Genomic DNA, 19,933 nt, shown 5'->3' on the forward strand with positions numbered 1-19,933 from the left:
GAATACGGGTTTTATTATATCTGATGCTAACACATCCCGAGCATGTAAGAGACTTAAATATACACTCTGGTTAGTTGTAGGTTAGATTAGTAGATAATTGAGTTTTGTTTGTTTTTTTTTCCTTTTTTTCTCTTTTCGGGTTTTTTTTGTTGTTTTGTTTTTTTTTTGTTTTTTTTTGTTAAATTTTGGCTATTGTATATTTGAGCTAATTGTATATCAATGTTTATATCTGAGAGTTTTGTTTATTTTTGTAAACTTGTAAAAATGTTAAATTTCTAATAAAAATATCTATTAAAAAAAAATCAGGAAAAATGAACTGTGCTAAAATGTGTAAGAATAATAGGGTAGTTACGGTAGGGGATTTTAACATTCCAAACATCGACTGGGACTGCCATACTGTAAAAGGTTTAGATGGAGAGGAATTTCTTAAGTGCATACAAGACAATTTTCTGATTCAGTATGTGGATGTAGCTACTAGTGAAGGTGCAAAACTTGACCTGCTCTTGGGAAATAAGGCAGGGCAGGTGACTGAGTTGTCAGTGGGGGAGCACTTTGGGGCCAGCGACCATAATTCTATTCGTTTTAAAATAATGATGGAAAAGGATAGACCAGATCTAAAAGTTGAAGTTCTAAATTGGAGAAAGGCCAATTTTGACATTATTAGGCAAGAACTTTCGAAAGCTGATTGGAGGCAGATGTTCGCAGGTAAAGGGACAGCTAGAAAATAGGAAGCCTTCAGAAATGAGATAACGAGAGTCCAGAGAAAGTATATTCTTGTCAGGGAGAAAGGGAAGGCTAGTAGGTATAGGGAATGCTGGATGACTAAAGAAATTGAGGGTTTGGTTAAGAAAAAGAAGGAAGCATATGTAAGTTATAGACAGGATAGATCGAGTGAATCCTGAGAAGTATACTTAAGGAGGAGTATACAAGTAGGAGTATACTTCAGAGGGAAATCAGGAGGGCCAAAAGGGGACATAAGATAGCTTTGGCAAATAGAATTAAGGAGAATCCAAAGGGTTTTTACAACTATATTAAGGTCAAAAGGGTAACGAGGGAGAGAATAGGGCCCCTCAAAGATCAGCAAGGCAGCCTTTGTGTGGAGCCACAGAAAATGGAGGAGATACTAAATCAATATTTTGCATCAGTATTTACAGTGGAAAAGGATATGGAAGATATAGACCGTAGGGAAATAAATGGTGACATCTTGCAAAATATCCAGATTACAGAGGAGGAAGTGCTGGATGTCTTGAAACGGTTAAAGGTGGATAAATCCCCAGGACCTAGAACTCTGTGGGAAGCTAGAGAAGTGATTGCTGGGCCTCTTGCTGAGATATTTGTATCATCGATAGTCACAGGTGAGATGCCTGAAGACTGAAGGTTGGCAAACGTGGTGCCACTGTTTAAGAAGGGCGGTAAAGGCAAGCCAGGGAACTATAGACCAGTGAGCCTGACCTCAGTGTTGGGCAAGTTATTGGAAGGAATCCTGAGGGACAGGATGTACATGTATTTGGAAAGGCAAGGACTGATTAGGGATAGTCAACATGGCTTTGTGCGTGGGAAATTATGTCTCACAAACTTGTAACAAGTAACAAAGAAGATTGATGAGGGCAGAGCAGTAGATGTGATCTATATAGACTTCAGTAAGGCGTTCGACAAGATTCCCCATGGGAGACTGATTAGCAAGGTTAGATCTCATGGAATACAGGGAGAACTAGCCATTTGGATACAGAACTGGCTCAAAGGTAGAAGACAGAGGGTGGTGATAGAGAGTTGTCTTTCAGACTGGAGGCCTGTGACCTCCCAGTGGAGTGCCACAAGGATTGGTGCTGGGTCCTCTACTTTTTGTTATTTACATAAGTGATTTGGATACGAGCATAAGAGGTACAGTTAGTAAGTTTGCAGATGACACCAAAATTGGAGGTATAGTAGACAGCGAAGAGGGTTACCTCAGATTACAACAAGATCTGGGCCAATGGGCTGAGAAGTGGCAGATGGAGTTTAATTCAGATAAATGCGAGGTGCTGCATTTTAGGAAAGCAAATCTTAGCAGGACTTATACACTTAATTGTAAGGTCCGAGGGAGTCTTGCTGAACAAAGAGACCTTGGAGTGCAGGTTTAAAGATCCTTGAAAGTGGAGTTGCAAGTAGATAGGATAGTGAAGAAGGCGTTTGGTATGCTTTCTTTTATTGAGTATTGAGTACAGGAGTTGGGAGGCCATATTGCATCTGTACAGGACATTTGTTAGGCCACTGTTGGAACATTGCGTGCAATTCTGGTCTCCTTACTATCGGAAAGATATTGTGAAACTTGAAAGGGTTCAGAAAAGATTTACAAGGATGTTGCCAGGGTTGGAGGATTTGAGCTATAGGGAGAAGCTGAACAGGCTGGGGCTGTTTTCCCTGGAGCGTCAAAGGCTGAGGGTTGACCTTATAGAGGTTTACAAAATTATGAGGGGCATGGATAGGATAAATAGACAAAGTCTTTTCCCTGGGGTCGGGGAGTCCAGAACTTGAGGGCATAGGTTTGGGGTGAGAGGGGAAAGATATAAAAGAAACCAAAGGGGCAACTTTTTCATGCAGACGGTGGTACATGTATGGAATGAGCTGCCAGAGGATGTGGTAGAGGCTGGTACAATTGCAACATTCAAGAGGCATTTGGATGTGTATATGAATAGGAAGGGTTTGGAGGGATATGGGCCGGGTGCTGGCAGGTGGGACTAGATTGGGCTGGGATATCTGGTTGGCATGGACGAGTTGGACCGAAGGGTCTGTTTCCATGCTGTACACCTTTATGACTTTATAAAACACAAGGGCCTCAGAGGCATTCACCTGTCTGGAGGAATGAAGGACACAGTTTCAGTCAAGGCAGAGGTAACTCATCTTTTCTTCTCTCTAGTGGAAGGAGCAAAGCACTGCCATTGTGTTTTAGTTGTGAGGGAAGAGGATATTTTGCTAAAATTTGTCCCTTCCTGCAGTTTTCAGATAAACAGGTCACTGGAAGAACCATTTATAGAATCCCTACAGTGTGGAAACAGGCCATTCGGCCCAACAAGTCCACACTGACCCTCCAAAGAGTAACCCACCCAGACCCATTCCCCTACCCTATTACCCTATATTTACCCCTGACTAATGCACCTAATCTACACATCCCTGAGCACTATGGGCAATTTGGCATGGCCAATTTCACCTAATCTGCACACCTTTGGATTGTGGGAGGAAACTAGAGCACCCAGAAGCCCAGACAGATGTGGGGAGAATATGCAAACTCCACACAGACAGTCGCCCAAAGTTGGAATCAAACCCAGGTCCCTAGTGCTGTGAAGCAGCAGTGCTAACCACTGAGCCACCGTGCCACCTGTACACACATTCATCTGATCATGGAGCAGGGGAGTGGGCATGTGGTGCCAAATCAGATAGTGTGGGAAGACCTCTCACTGAGGACGAGGTAGATGACCTTGTTGAATTCCTATCGAATGCGGGAGGGTCCTGTACTGTGGTTAAATGAGCACAGTGCAAAAACAATTTTGTCAAGTGGTTTTACAGGCCACACACAAGAGGGCATTGAAACCTACCCACCGATGTATTCAAATTGGTAATATACTAGGTCATCCTAGTAGAATTAGACTGGGGAGTTGAATATATTTTGGGTTTAGATTTAATGAGGAAATGTGATTTGGCCTTTGGTCCAACAAACTGGTGCATCTGGCAGATGTCCTGGTTAGGAGGACAGAGACCCCTTGAGGTTGCTACTGGTGAGTACAACCACTGAATATGTACATTGGGAGAAATCCAGGTTGACCCCTTTGAGCTGACTGATGATCAAGCTGTTCAAAGTTTTATTGTACAGTGTCAGAAAGCATTTGCTATCCACAAACATAATTGTAGACCTATGGCAGGAGATGATTTGGAAATGCCAGTGTTGGACTGGGGTGTACAAAGTTAACAATCACACAACACCAGGTTATAGTCCAACAGGTTTAATTGGAAGCACACTAGCTTTCGGAGCGACGGACAATCACCCGATGAAGGAGCGTGGCTCGGAAAGCTAGTGTGCTTCCAATTAAACCTGTTGGACTATAACTTGGTGTTGTGTGATTTTTAACTGATGTCAGGAGAGGTAGTGATATACAGCCCAGACCCCAAATCATAGAGAGAATATTGTTTTTCAAAACAAGCAGAAGGGGAGGTAAGCAAAATAGTCAATAGTCTGCTTAAGCAGGTATTTCGTGCCTGGTGGCCTCTACTAACAACTCCCTATTTGGCCAGTTAAGAAGCCAGATAGCTCCTGGAAACTGACAATTGACTACTGTTGACCAAAACCATTCCTTGCAAAGCACCCACTGTAGCCATCAGTCCTGAGCCTATGATGAAACAGACACTTCAGGCAAAGTATTTCACTGTCCTGGATATTAGTAATGATTTTGTTCCATTCTTTTAAAATGAGAATGTCAGTATAAACATGTGTATATCTTTCATGGACAATAGTACCTTTGGACCTGTTTGTCACAAGGATTCCATTTTCCATCAAAGATTAACAAAGGGATGAGAGCATTTTTTCACTATGGAGATGATTTGTTGCTACAAATGGAGACCAATAACAAACACCTGATTCTGCTACACAGGCTTTTAACTCTCCTCAAAAATCTAGGATTGAAAGTTAACCCTAAGAAAGCACAGATCATGAAGGAGAAAGTCTCTTATTTGGGAACAGTGATGGCATCTAGTAAACCGAAGACAGCAGGAAAAAGATTGATGCTATTTGTAATCTGCCTTTACCAAATGATGTGAGCGCCCTAAAATTATTCTTAAGATTAATGAGTTACTGTAGAAATCGCATTGACAGCTTTGCTACTAAAGCAGCTCCATTGTTAGATCTGTTGAAAAATAACGATCTGTGGGAATGGATGGAGCAATACACACAACAGTCAGTGATTTGAAGCAAGCTTTAGTTCAAGCTCCAGGACTACAGGTTCCAGAACCAGAGCTATGCTTTGCATTAGAAGTAGCAGCCGCCAACACTGTATGAGCAGTTGTACTGTTACAAAGCAGACATCAGTATTTAGGTCCTGTCTCTTATTGCCTTCAGGCTTTTAACTCCAGAAGAACAAGGCTTCTCATTTTGTTAAAAACATTTGCTTGCTGTTTTCTGGTGTCTGCAACATTTTGTATACATAATTGACCTTACTCCTCTTACCATTCTAACAGGAAGAAAGTAAGGACTGCAGATGCTGGAAATCAGAGCTGAAAAATGTGTTGCTGGAAAAGCGCAGCAGGTCAGGCAGCATCCAAGGAGCAGGAGAATCGACGTTTCGGGCATAAGCCCTTCTTCAGAAGAAGGGCTTATGCCCGAAACATCGATTCTCCTGCTCCTTGGATGCTGCCTGACCTGCTGCGCTTTTCCAGCTTACCATTCTAACAGAACATATGCCTACCCAGTTATTACTGGATGGACACCTTATGGCAATGTTAGAACAGAACAGTTTGATGGACACATATGTTATAAGGCTTGCATATTACAGTTGAAAAACAAACACCTTTTAACAGACAATTTGCTACATCAGCATGAACCACATACTTATGCTGCAGTTGAAACAAATGACCCGAAAGGACCACTTGTTCCAAAGAGGATATGAATATTCAATTTAAAATTGCTATGGGCTCCTCCATGGTGGAAGATGGCAACAGGAAGACAGAATGTAGCATTTATGTGGAAACTCCAACAGGAGAAACACGTGATGCTGTCTTTTTAAAATTACTGAGTCGTATGAATACACAAGCAGCAGAATTAGCAGCGTTCAGTCTCTATAGTGAGTCATTTTGAAGAATTCCTGACCCTATCAAGCCTTTACTCTGATAGCATGTTTGTTTGTGGTAGCCTGACTGATTTTGTTCTGCTCAGGGAAGCGAGTAGCTTAGTGACAGCAGATGGGAAACCATTATCTTCAGCACTGATACTGAAGTATGTCTTAGAACAGGCAAGTGATAAAGAATTTGGGACCATTAAAATTAAAGCCCATCACAGATCATCTCCAGAAGGAAACATCCATGCAGATGAGTTAGCAAAGTGAGGGGGCTGAGAGAGCAAGCCTTGGCAATCTCCAGTAGTGACTGAGACTGAGTGCAGTAAAAGTAAATCAAACTAAAATAGAAGTTCAAGCTCTTACAAGAAGAAAGCCTTAATACAGGACTTACAGGCCACTAGTCTAGCAGAAGAGGTACAAATGGAGAAGAAACAGGAAAAAAGAAAGTCATACTTTAATGCCAAAGTCTGACCTATGGAATATGCATTGGGAATGAAAATAATGCTGTAAGGCTTCCAACGTGGCACATTCTTGTCACTAAAATATTTGACTCCTATTCAATAATTAACAAAGCAAGCCCATTGATATACAAAAAAATATTGGCTATTGGTAAAAAGGGATGGTACCCTGTGAATCACTTACAGGCATTTGAGGCTGAAAATAATATATATCGTCAACACCATGTGCTCCTTAACGCTTAAATTTACCTCAACAGCAGAAAGTTGCAGATGGAGTCACTATGTGGGACCAGCTACATCAGTTAACCTCAGAATTCCAACTGTTACAAAACCAACATCTCCTGACATCCTTGGGATGAATGGCACTGTACACCCCACTCCACCATCTCAACAGCAACAATCAGTTACACCCAAATAACAATTACTGTCATCTCAACTATGTAAACCCCAGTGTCAGCAGTTGGTAACATTAAAGGAAACTAAATGTAATAAGAAAAACTCAGAACGTGAAATCAAGATTTCACCTCAATGAAACAGAAACAGACCAAACGAGCATTTGGTTAGAAGAGATGTAGTGGACTACCTTGCTGGGGAGTTCAGAAATTCTTTGTGTAAACTGATAAACCTTACATAGGAGAAGAAATTACCTTGATATTTTGCTTTTGAACTTTGGATAAGCTATGAAACTGATTATTGGAATTGTATTGATAGCTTTTGCACATGAGGTATGGAGTCAGCAGCAGGAATCCAACGTACAGTGAAAGTGGGCACGCTTTCTACAATGTAACAATAAGCCTCCTGTGGTGCCATGGAGACCATGAAACTAATATGGTCACCATCTCAGTGGTCAGGAATGCAGACGTCTACGTATTTAACTGGTCCATCAGTAGGAACAATTACAGTTTGAGTCCAGGTTAATATGGTGACTATTATTCTATGAATAATTAAAATCTAGTTTCTGCAGTCTCTGCTTATACATTCATGCATTAACTTTTAGTGTAATGATAACATGGTGGTCGAGTCCATTTCCACTAATGAAACAAAATGGGCCCAGAAGTTGGATAGTTGTGCAAAGCACAGGCAAATTAAGTATTGTATGAAAATGTTGATCATGAAGGGGTACCAGTAACTCTGAAACTCTCAGGCATTCCATTGCCATTGTGATGTCCAAACCCTTTACCTAACATTTATAAGGAATTGGTTCAGGCGTTGTTGAATAAGAAGGTTACAAACTTGCATGGAGATGTAGGAAGTGCCAAAGTTTGATAGGAGATGCTGCAGGCATTTATGGTGCAGAAGTTTTAACAGTTAATAGCCGAGACATCAGTGCTGTAAATGATCAATTAAATCAATAAACTTCTCAAGTTAAAAGTATATACGGTGTAATGAATGATGTTACTAAACTTGGTGGTCAAGCAAGGTTGACAACTAATGATACTATCCATAAAATCTTAGAATAACTTGCAGGCATGTTTAACAAGTTAATAAAAGAAACAGGAAACAGTGGTATATGATCATCTTAAAACTTCAATGGTTATAGCATAGTGTTATTTCAAAGTAATAGTTATTGTCTTTATTGGTGTGCTTATTACTCTATTTTTTTGTGATTGTTTACTGATCAGTATTCTGTAATTCAATTTATTGATTATTGGTTTACATGCATCTGTACCCCGTAATGAAATAATTCACTTTGTTTAAATTGTGTTTAAACAAGTTCTTGGTGTAGCAACTGAACTTGGATATGAACTGATGTGGTGAAAAATGGTTAATTACTCTAGTGTTTGTACATCATATTTAACATAATGAATAAAGATGAGGGACAGTGATACTATAAACTGCAAAATTTCAATAACTGTTTAGAAATTGAAAGGATCAGCAATAAATTATTTCCTGAGATGAAAGGAATAAGGAGAAAATATTATAAAGGAATGAAGAGCAACATATTAATTTACTATCCCTAGGAAGAAGGAGTCAAAGCAACATTAACAAGTTGTTTTTTGGGAGAGAGAGAAACCACTTGATTACTTGCTGTGTTGTTACAAATAGGCAATTAAGATTGCCTGAAAAAGGAATGTCCTAAGATAAAGGGGCTAATTGCAGGAAAGTTATGTTTTGAACAGATAGTTAAAAGCGAATGTAATATGGAACCGGGAAGCTACTCCAAATAAGAAGGCAAATTTCATACTTGAGGACATCAGTGTAATCCGTGTTGGGGATGAACAGATCTAAAGGATCATCAATAACATCTCATCAGAAATGTCACAAGATAGAAATTTTTATAAGAATTAAATTTCATCAGTCTTTAGTAGCAGAACATTGAAGAACAACACTGCAGAAGAATCGAACCCTGGACATCCAGAGACAGATGCTGTTGATTGGAATAATAGCTAAATTTCACCATTAATTGGGTAGGTTGAGATGTGAAGCTTAACTTGCTTCCTTGAAGGGTCTTATTTTCGATGCTCCATGTAGTAAAGTTTAAGTAATTATTTCAGTACGTGATTGTCTGTGAGATGAATTAATAAGTAACTGAATTAAAGGTAGCTTGTGGTAATTAACTTACAACATACTTAAGTCTTTAATTTTCACCTCCACTTTCAGTGCCTTCCTCCCTGGACTGAGGAGAGGATTTAGACATTCAGAGCTCTGCTTTCTTTACCCTAACTAGTTGCCTCCCTTTTGCTATCCCACACCTCTATCTTCTTGAGTGCATGGGCATGATGAAAAAAAAAATATTTTGATGGACCAACTCATGATCAATAGGAATTTGCTGCATGTTCAGCAGTTGCAACCCTTCTGGTCTTCAACATAGCTTCTTATTACAAAAGAAAGTAAGTTTTAAAATTCTTCCAAGAGAATAATTTCTCTTGAGACTTCTATATGTGGTATGTTTTCCTTTTATCCATATCCACCTGTTAAAATCCTTTGCTTTACCCCTTGAAGGTCAATGTAGGTTTGCTAAACCTGCTTCTTTAAATTTCTGAACATTTGCCTGGAAGTTTCAGGAACCAACTCACACACAGCCAGGATAGCTTTTTTTAAAAAATTTATCATAATCTTTAAAATCCTCCTCTGTCAGTAATGCACTATACCTGACAACACACTTCACATAGCAATGTCCACTTTTCCTTTGTCCATTTCATTTCTTTTGCTATTTATTCAAATGACATAAAGAGTGCCTTCATAATTTTTTTTTTCAAATTTTTTGTGCACCCTATACAAACTTAAACTTTTCCATACTGGACTATACATTGTGTCTTGGGTTTTCTCCATTAGAATCTTTGTTAGCGTAGGAAGTCTCTTTTTCTAACTGCGCAATTTTAAGCTGAGATTCCCAATCTTGTTTCTCTTTTTCCCTCTGCAATTCTTGTTCCAGTTTTCTAACTACAGTCTCTTTCTCTTCTCTCTACAACTCTCTTTCTCTTTCTTCAAGCTCAGGTCTTATTAGTTCTATTTCCTTTCCTATTCTTTCTGATTCCAGAATTCCTTTCTACCCTATTTTGAGCTGCTTGCTCTCTTTCTCATGTTCAAACTGCTGTAACTATAATTGAATCCTGATCAACTCATGACTCACCATTGGTTTACACGTCACTCCCACATTTCCACCAGTCCAAAATCATTTGCCAATATTTCAATTGTCTCTTTCTTCTTTGCTCTGCAGGCAGACCTATTTATTTGCCAATTCAAGCAGTTTGTTATTTCCTGTAAATCCATTAGAGATATATGTTTCAAGTGCAGAATGATTTAACTGCATCTAATGTCATTTTATCTTTTGTATGAGAAACCTGATATTTGTCTTTTTACCATTTGCATTCACTCCACAGCTGTCCTCATCAAAGTTCCTGGGTCCACAAGTCCTCATAGTTTTTTTATGACTTAATTGGAACAATACATTAATTGGAAAAATATTGTTTAGTTTCTACTTGTATCTGCTTTAAATGTCTTAATGACTAAATGAACAGTAAAATAATTTTTTTAAAATCCTGTGCTCAGGGTGAATGGAAAGCTCATCAGATTAACAACCCTAACTTCAAAGGAAATTGGGTCCATCCAGAAATTGATAATCCTGAATACAAACCAGATTCCAACATATGCCAATACGACAACATCGGTATTCTTGGTCTTGATCTATGGCAGGTATGTCTGCTAATATTCAAGGTGTTGATATTTGATTGAACTAAACCAAGGAAATTGTAGTTTATACATTCTCTAACCTTTTATCTGACATAGGTGAAATCTGGAACAATCTTTGACAACTTCCTTATTACAAATGATGCAAAATATGCTGAGGAATATGGTAACCAAACATGGGGAATAACTAAGGTAAACAATTAATTTTATTTCTAAAAATACTTTACCAGTGCCTGACATAATCAAAAATAATAATGCATTTACAGAATTCCTACACTGTAGAAATAGGTGATTTGGCCCATTAAGTCACACCGACCCTCTGAAAAGGATCCCACGCAGACCCCTAGCCAGTCCCCCAAACCCCACATTTACAATGGCTAACCCACTTAGCTTGCACATCCCTGGACACTATGAGACTGTTTTGCATGACCAATTCACCTAACTTCCACATCTTTGGACAATGAAAGGAAACTAGAGCAACTAGCAGAAATCCATACAGACAGAGGAAAAATGTGCAAACTCCACACAGAATCATCCAAGATCAGAATTGAACCCGGATCCCTGGTGCTGTGAGGTAGCAGTGTTAGCCACCGATCCACCATGCTGCCCTAATTTTGGTGCCTTCAGTTTTGGAGTCAGTGGGAATGTGGAGTCAAGACCACAGTCAGATCAGCCATGATCTTATTAAATTGGAAGAACAGCCAGAACATAGTTATTTATGTGCCAGTCTTTGCTAGAGAGGATACACGTTGTATCCTGGAGTAGATGCAACTCAGGGAGTGAAAGGGAGAGGAACCCTTGAAAATTATATTATAAGGGAAGTAGTACTAAGTAGGTTATTGGAACTTCAAGTTGTTGAGTCTCCAGGTCCTGACAGATTTTATCCTAGAATCCTAAAAGAAGGAACCAGTGAAATACTTTATGCATTGGTTTTAATTTTCCAAAACTCTTTAGACTGGAAAAATAGCTAATGCAACTCCTTTATTCAAAAAGGGACTGAGGCAGAAAGCATGAAACTACAGGCCAGTTGGATTAACATTTTTAGAGGGAAAATGTTAGAAGCTATTATTAAAGATGTTATAACAGGGAATTTGAATAGGTTCAAGATAATCAGGCAGACCTGATGTGGTTTTGTCAAAGAGAAATCATTTTTATTTAATGAAGAAATAACTTTTGCTGTAGATAGAGGAGAACAAGTGAACGTATTATATCTGGATTTCCAAGCGGTATTTGATAAGGTGGCACATCAAGAGCTATTGGGGAAAATAAAATGTTCATGCTGTAGGGAGTGATTTGCTGACATGGATAGAATATTGGCTGGCTAACAGGAAGAAGAAAGTATGAATAAGTGGGCCTTTGTCAGGCTAGCAGGACACAATGAGTGGTGCGCTACGTGGGCTGGTGCTGAGTTTCAACCATTTATAATTTATATAAATGATTTAGATGAAGCTTTTGAAGGTATAGTAGCTACAGTGCGGATGACAAAAAGGTAGGTAGGAAAGTGAATTGTGAAAATGGTATAAGGAGCCTTCAAAAAGACATAGATAGGTTAAGCAAATTGGCAAAGTTCTGGCAAATGGAATGCCACATGGGAAAGTGTGAAATTGTCCATTTTTGCAGAAAGAATAAAAATGAACTATATTATATAAATGGGAGAGGTTGCAGAGCTCTGAGATTCAGAGATATCTGGGTGTCTTGATACATGAATCATGGAATGTTAGTATGCAAGTTCAGCAAAGTAATCAGGAAAACTAATAGAATATTATGGCTTTTTGTGAGGGGAATTGAATACAAGAGTAGGGAGGTTATGTTGCGGTTATATAGGGCATTGGTGAGATCACAACAAGAGTACTATGTACAGTACTGGACATCATACTTACAGAAGGAGGTCAAGCATTGGAAGCAGTTCAGAGAATGCTTATTGGACTGATAGCTGGAATGAGCAGATTGCCTTGTGAGCAAAGGCAAGACACATGAGGCCTGTTTCCTCTGGAGTTTAGAAATGTCAAAGGAGACTTAATTGAAATATATAAGATCCTGAGGGAACTTGACCGGGTGGATGTTAACAGGATATTTTCTTTTGTTGGAGAATCTAGAGCAAGAAGTCATACTTTAAAAATACCCATTCAAAACATTTTTTTTCTCTGAGGTTTGGGAGTCTTTGGAATTTGCTTGCTCAAAAGGCAGTGGATGTAGAATCTTTCCCTTTTTTAAGCAGAAGTAAGCATGTAGAATTGAGGTTAAAATCGGATCAGCCACAGTCTTATTGAATTACAGAACAGGTTCAGAAGACTGAGTAGCCTACTCTTCTTCAAGTTTGGATGCTGTATTAATATATAGGGTCATGTTCTTTGCAGAAAGAAAGAATATGTACATGTACTACATCTGTTTTACATAGCAAAATAATTAGCAGCCATTCATTGGTTCATTTCTTCGGGCAATACCTTGATGAATTAGTCATAGAATCATAGAGATGTACAGCATGGGTCCAACTCGTCCATGCCAACCAATATCCTAAATTAATCTAGTCCCATTTTGCTAGCACTTGGTCCAAATCCCTGTAAACCCTTCCTATTCATATACCCATCCAGATGCCTTTTAAATGCTGTAACTTTACCAGCCTCCACAACTTCCTCTGGCAGCTCATTCCAGACATGCACCATCCTCTGAGGGAAAAAGTTGCCCCTTAGGTCCCTTTTAAATCTTTCCCCTCTCACCCTAAACGTAGTCGCTCTAGTTCTGGACTCCCCCACCATAGGGAAAAGACTCCAATCTATTGATGCTATCCATGCTCCTCATGATTTTATAAACCTCTGTAAGGTCACCCCTTAGACAGTCAATCTGCTACAATCTGAGTTTAAATAAAGCTCAACAGTTAACTGTCAATCATCATTAACTGGTGCACAGAAACATAGTAGATAGGAGCATGAGGAGGCCATTTGGCCCTTTGAGTCTGCTCCACCATTCATCGCATTCATGGCTGATCATCCAACTCAATAGCGTAATTCTGCTTCCTCCCCCTAAACCTTTGATCCCATTCACCCCAAATGCTATATTTGGCTGCTTCTTGAATACATTCAATGTTTTGGCATCAACTACTTCCTGTGGTAACAAATTCCAACAGGCTCACCACTTTTTGGGTGAAGAAATGTCTCATCTCCGTCCTAAATGGTCTATCCTGAATCCTCAGACTGTTATCCCTGGTTCTGGACACAGCCACCATCAGGAACATCCGCCCTGCATCTATCCTGTCTGGTCCTGTTAGAATTTTGTAAGTCTCTATGAGATCCTACAAAGCCCCCCCGACTCTTATCTGAACTCCAGCAAAAACAATCCTAACATTGTCAATCTCTCCTCATGCGTCAGTTCCGCCATCCCTGGAATCAGCCTCATAAACCTTTGCTACACTCCCTCAAGAGGAAGAGCATCTTCCTAAGAAAAAGAGGCCAAAACTGCACATAATAATCTAGGTGTGGCCTCACCAAGGCCCTATATAACTGCAACAACACATCCCTGCTCCTGTACTCGAAATCTCTCACAATGAAGGCCAACATTCCAGTTGCCTTCTTTACTGCCTGCTGCACCTGCATGCTTACATTCAGTGACTGGTGCACAAGGACACCCAGGTCCCACTGCACACTCCCCTCTCCTAATTTACAGACATTCAGAAAGTGATTTGCCTTCTTGTTTTTTGCTTCCAAAAGTGAATAACCTCACATTTATCCAAATTATACTGCATTTGCCCACTCACCCAACCTGTACAGAACATGCTGAAGAATCTCTGCATCCTCATCACAGTCTACCCTCCCAATCATCTGCAAACTTTGAAATGTTACAGTGACTACCAATCAGAGTCCACTTGCTAGCCAATTAGCACTTCCCTTAGAGGTTCTGGTAGTCCTCTGATGAGAGCCAGATAAAAGCCTCAACAAAATGTCCCTTTTTCAGCAATATTCAAGATTTGTTCGACCAAATGACTTTAATGAAAGATGTTTCACAAGGTAACAGATTTAGTTCTTTATAATAGATTGCTGAGAAGAAAATGAAACAACTTCAGGAAAAAGAAATGAAGGCACAGAAAGAAGAAAAGGCTGAAATGGAGGAAGAAGGAAAAGAGGAAAAAGAAGGAGACATGGAGATGGATACACATAAATATGAATTGTAAAGATTTAAATCATGTTGAAGGTTCAATGAGACAACTTATCTGCATTTAGAATGTTCATTGTGTTCCAAAAGGTTACCACCAACAATTGCACTGTACCTTCATAAACAATGTGTCTTAAAAATGAATGGTATCTTTTTTTTGGTATATATAGGATGATGCAGTAATATTTACTTGTAGAGATTGTGGAATTTGCAACAAAAGTAAATCTAAGGTCTACAATTTCATCAACATGAAATGTCAAAGATCAGTTTTGATTTTGATGTAATTTAATGTTAATTTGTGGTCATTGAACAGATTTTCAGAAGTTCATTGGCTGAAATAGTTCATTTCTGGTCTGACAGCCGGCCACCCCTGAGTGCTGTTGGCCCAATAGAGGAGCACTACCTCAGTTGCACCAAAAGCAGGCACCACCACTGAGGTGGGTAGGAAAAAAAATTAAAGATTACAGAATTCTGAGCATTGGAGATGAAGCCTTGTCAGGATATAATTAGCCTGGCAGGACTGTCTTTACATATTATGCTTTGGGGAAAGAGTTTTCTTTGGAAGATGATTATTGGTAAAATACCTGGCTTTGAGTGATTGATACTGTGATCATGTTGTCTGCGAGAATGGATAAAATGGTTGGATAAAATGGTTAGTGGGTGTAAGTAGCATGTAGTTGTGGCTTTGGTCTTATGCAGGATCTTGTTAAGGACAAGCTTTCTGTCGGTATAATTTGGAGATGCCAGGGTTGGACTGGGGTGTTGAAACTTTATTGCTGGAACAGCACAGCAGGTCAGGCAGCATCCAGGGAACAGGAGATTCGACGTTTCGGGCACAGGCCCTTCTTCAGGAATGAGCAGAGAGTGTTCAGCAGGAGAAGATAAAAGGTAGGGAGGAGGGACTTGGAGGAGGGGCGTTGGAAATGTGATAGGTGGAAAGAGGTCAAGGTGAGGGTGATAGGTCGGAGTAGGATGGAGGCGGAGAGGTCAAGAAGAAGACTGCAGGTCAGGAAGGCGGTGCCGGGCTGGAGGGATTCGTGGGGTGGGTAGGCCAGGCAACTGAGAGTATCCTTGCAGGAAAGCCGGTATAGGGCCGGCTGGTCAGTACTTGGGGAGGCTGAGCCAGGCAGCCAATGGCAGCCCATAGGAAGGTGGACCAGGGGAGGACCATTCAGTATATAGTGAGGCTAGGAGCCGGACAGCCAATGGCTGGCCAGGAGAAAGGGTCAGTCAGTATGCAGGGTGGCTGGATGCTGGAAGGCCAACAGCCCCATTTTCGGAAAACAGGTCGGGGTGGTTTGGTTAGTATGCGGGGTGACCTGGATCCAGTGGCCAAGGACCGTCCCAGAGGAAAGTGGGCTGGGGAGGATCAGTCAGTATACAAGGCGGCTGGAGACCAGAAGGCCAATGGCTAGTTCGTAGGAAAGCCGCCCGGGTTAGTCCGGTCAGTACGCAGGGTGACGGAGCTGGGTGGTCGATGATCAGTCTGGAGGAAAGCGGACCTGGGGAGGGTCGGTCAGTACGCAGGGCGGCTGGAGATCGGAAGGCTGATGATTGTCCTGCAGGAAGGCCGGTCAGTGACGGTCCAATCAGGTGTCACCTGTCTTTTTTATAGTTATATTGGGTCTGTGTTTGATACACTGTTTCTCATTTCGTTGTACTGTCTTGTCTGTGTTTGTGATGAATGGAAGCGGGATTTGAGGTTAGTTCTCATCTCCCTGAAAACTGGTTGAACAGTGGGGTTTGGGGTTTAGCTTTGCTGCCCTTTCCCCTGTATATAGTGGTTTGTTTGTGAACTGATGGGGTGGCACAGTGGCTCAATGGTTAGGACTGCTGCCTCACAGTGTTAGGGACCTGGGTTCAATTGTAGCCTCTTCAATTCTAGAAGATGGAAGTGAAAATAGATATGTTCAGAACTATTATAGGGATGTGCTAACTTTCTTTCCTTTGTTGGTCAGAGTCTTGAGTACAGGAGTTAGGAGGTCATGTTGCGGCTCTACAGGACATTGGTTAGGCCACTGTTGGAATATTGCATGCAATTCTGGTCTCCTTCCTATTGGAAAGATGTTGTGAAACTTGAAAGGGTTCAGAAACGATTTACAACGATGTTGCCAGGGTTGGAGGATTTGAGCTATTGGGAGAGGTTGAATAGGCTAGGGTTGTTTTCCCTGGAGCATCAGAGGCTGAGGGGTGACCTTATAGAGGTTTATAAAATCATGAGGGGCAAGGATAGAATAAATAGACAAAATCTTTTCTCTGGGGTCGGGGAGTCCAGAACTCGAAGGCATAGGTTTAGGATGAGAGAGAAAAGATATAAAAGGGACCTAAGGGGCAACATTTTCATCCAGAAGGTGGTACATGTATGGAACGAGCTGCCAGAGGAAGTCATGGAGGCTGGTACAATTGCAACATTTAAAAGGCATATGAATAGGAAGGGTTTGGAAGGATATGAGCCAGGTGCTGGCAGGTGGGACTAGATTAGGTTGGGATATCTCGTGGAGTTGGACTGAAGGGTCTGTTTCTGTGCTGTACATCTCTATGACTCTATGCTGCTTTCTGTTTATTGTTAACAGTATTTTATACTGTTCAATAAAATAAAAAAAACAGGAATGTCAGAGATTCTGCCCATTCTGAGAATGTCCGGCCAGTGTCAAGTACTATGTACACGTAAATAAAGAATGACTTAGTGATGGGAACCTGGCCTCTGTGGAGTTATTTCAGAAGGATTTCAGAGATAAATGATTACCAGAACAGTAATATATCTCACTTGCTGTTCAGTTACTGATGTGGGTTTAAGAAGGGTTGTGGGACGCGGATAGAGGTGTGTATTCATGCAATCGCACACCGATATAAATTTGGAGAGAAAATTTATTCCTCCACGAATTCCAGTGCCAGGTTTTGTTTGTGGTCCTAAAGTTCACGAACTTTTTTTCAGTGCATGATGGGCTAAAGTGTAGGAAACAGCATGGCGGGTCATTTTACACTCACTCAGGTAAAAGCCGGACCTTCTCATTTAAAACACCGAGGCTGTTCGTTTGAAACGATTTGCAGTAGAGAGTAAAAAGAAAATAAGTGGGGGCCGAAGAATTAGGGCTTCCGGGATTTGGAGGAATGGAATTGTTATTCTGTAAATGTCGTATTGGAGTGGGGCCTGCGAGGCACAGGATAAAGGGAGCAGTTTGTGGGCGTAGTTTGTGGGAAAGTGCGATTTCGGTTGGGGGTTTTGCTGAGCCTCTTTTATTTGAGGGTAAACTCAAGTGGCCAGGAGACCACTGGATGGGGTAGACGAGGCGGTCACTTTATTGTCATTGGGAGGGCGGATCTATGCAGCATTTAAACTGCACCCGGAACATAGACTGATGTAACTTGTAAACAAATGTCTCCAACGGCATATCTTAATGCTTTAATCTTGCTCAAACATGTCTTATAGTGAGCAGAATACTTGAATAATCTTAAAGTCGAATGGTTGGAGAACATGAGGCCATTTGGCTTATCGTGTATGTGCCAGCTCTTTTCAAGAGCAACACAATTAGCCACATTGCTTTTGCTTTTCCCGTGGGCTTGCAAATTTTTAAACTGCATTTAGTTATTCAAGATCTTGTTGAAAGCCGTGACTGAATCTGTTCCCATCATAGTCTTTAGGAGACATGTAACAATTAGGTACTTTATAACCTGCAGGTTAGCCTAGGGCTATCCCTGAGGCACCATGGCCCCCAGAGATGTTATATTACAGGCCCATCAGTATGTTGACATGCCCCGGGGCACATTAATCAGGTGTAGACACTCTAAAGCATACTTAATGGTGAGCAAGTTGTTTTAAAAACGTCATAAAGTAGAATCCTGCCCTGATGTCCATTAACTAGGTGTAGGCCATGGATCATTAGTACTGTACCCAGTTCTTTGTGTGTCTGGTTCAGGAGGATCAAAAGCACTGGAGTGGTATCCTATAGGTCGATGTAGAGGTTCCAGCCTTTTATTTGGATTTAGTCTATATTGTTAGGAGGGAACTACAGATGTTGGGCAAGTCCATGTTTCTGTATTCTACGGCACGATGGCTCAGTGGTTAGCACTGCTGCCTCACAGCACCAGGGTCCTGGGTTTGATTCCTGCCTATCTGTGGAGCTTGCACTTTCTCTCAGTTGTCTGCATGGGTTTCCTCCGGGTACTCCGGTTTCCTCCCACAATCCAAAGATGTGCAGGTTAGGTGGATGGCCATGCTAAATTGCCCACAGTGTTAGGTGTGTTAGTCAGGGGTAAATGTAGGGGAATGGTTTTGGGTGGGTTTATCTTCAGAGGGACGGTGTGGACTGGTTGGGCTGAAGGGCCTGTTTCCACACTGTAACGAATCTAATCTAATTTACTCAGGCTCTACAGCCAAAAAACAAATGAAAACTTCCTCCTTTTGTTTCATTTGTGGCATTTGCAGCAATTTTTTGCCTTTCCAGAACTGGCTTGTTCCACCATCAAAACAAATGCTGCTGATGATGTCATTTGTCCTCACCAGAGTTCTGAGCCTGTATACCTATCATCTTTTTGCAGATGGAAAGATGTAAATCTGACATTAAATGCATGACAGATCCCTAACACTTGTTGTGTCAACATTATCTTTCCTCATACTGCCTTTGGTTCTTTGCAATCCAGATTGTGTCCTCTGGTTCTCAATCCATCTGCCAATGGAACATTTCTCCTGATCTGCTCAAATTTTCATGGTTTAGAGTACTGGTGTCAGATCTCTTTAAGAAGAGCAAAACAAGTGAATCCCAAGAATTTATTTTTGTCACTGAAGTCTCTCATCTCAGGAACCATTCATGTGATTTTTTTTTTCTTGAACCTTCTTTGGTGCCTTCACATTCTTCCTAAAATGTGTGCCCAGATCTGGACATTACTCCAGTTGAGATTGAACCAGTGTTTTCTAAAGGATCTTCTATGCCTTGACAACTGCTTCCTCAACTTGCCTTGCGACCTTCAATGATTTGTGCAAACCACCAGGCTGCTTTTGCTCTTCCACTCCCTTTAGAATTAAATCCTGTATTTTATATTGCTGCTTTTTTCCTCCTAAAATGTAATACTTCACATTTCTTGACATAACACTTCACATTTCTGTACATTAAATTTAATCTGTTATGTGTTTGTCTATTCCACCAGCTTCACTATATCCTTTTAATTTACTGTCCTCACTTTTGTAATGTGCTTTTGAATTTGTGCCCCAGACATGTCTAGTTTAATGAATGTATAACAAGAAAAACAGTAGTCCTAAAACAAACATAAATTACTTCTGTTTTCTTCTGCATGTTTAAAACACTTGTAACCTTGATACGTCTTAGTATACTGATTCTGGGAGGCCAAAACAGCTCCTGAATCCTGCATGTAGAACAAAGAAGTTTTGGGTGGTGAGCT

At 40.7% G+C, this 19,933-nt stretch overlaps 2 protein-coding genes across 5 annotated transcripts in view; both read left to right on the top strand.

Annotated features, from left to right (window-relative positions):
• Positions 1 to 14,669, top strand: part of LOC122554723 (calreticulin) — a 63,557-nt gene extending 48,888 nt beyond the window's left edge. The window contains exons 7-9 of the mRNA XM_087990272.1: positions 10,253 to 10,396; positions 10,490 to 10,582; positions 14,418 to 14,669. Coding sequence (XP_087846398.1) covers positions 10,253 to 10,396; positions 10,490 to 10,582; positions 14,418 to 14,555 — 375 coding nt within the window. The 3' untranslated portion in view covers positions 14,556 to 14,669. The remainder of the gene's footprint in view (positions 1 to 10,252; positions 10,397 to 10,489; positions 10,583 to 14,417) is intronic.
• Positions 14,670 to 15,998: 1,329 nt separating this feature from the next.
• Positions 15,999 to 19,933, top strand: part of eps15 (epidermal growth factor receptor pathway substrate 15) — a 183,774-nt gene continuing 179,839 nt past the window's right edge. For 3 of the 4 annotated variants that reach the window (XM_087990607.1, XM_087990609.1, XM_087990610.1), the window contains exon 1: positions 15,999 to 16,109. In XM_087990607.1, the coding sequence (XP_087846733.1) occupies positions 16,014 to 16,109 (96 nt within the window). In that variant the 5' untranslated portion in view covers positions 15,999 to 16,013. Of the gene's footprint in view, positions 16,110 to 17,494; positions 17,529 to 19,933 lie in introns of those variants that run through there. The other variant, XM_043699211.2, reaches the window with a different exon arrangement.

This window comes from Chiloscyllium plagiosum, unplaced genomic scaffold, assembly GCF_037043375.1.
Source record: "Chiloscyllium plagiosum isolate Xiang-an unplaced genomic scaffold, Cpla_swu_hap1 HiC_scaffold_9, whole genome shotgun sequence".
Lineage (NCBI taxonomy): Eukaryota > Metazoa > Chordata > Chondrichthyes > Orectolobiformes > Hemiscylliidae > Chiloscyllium > Chiloscyllium plagiosum.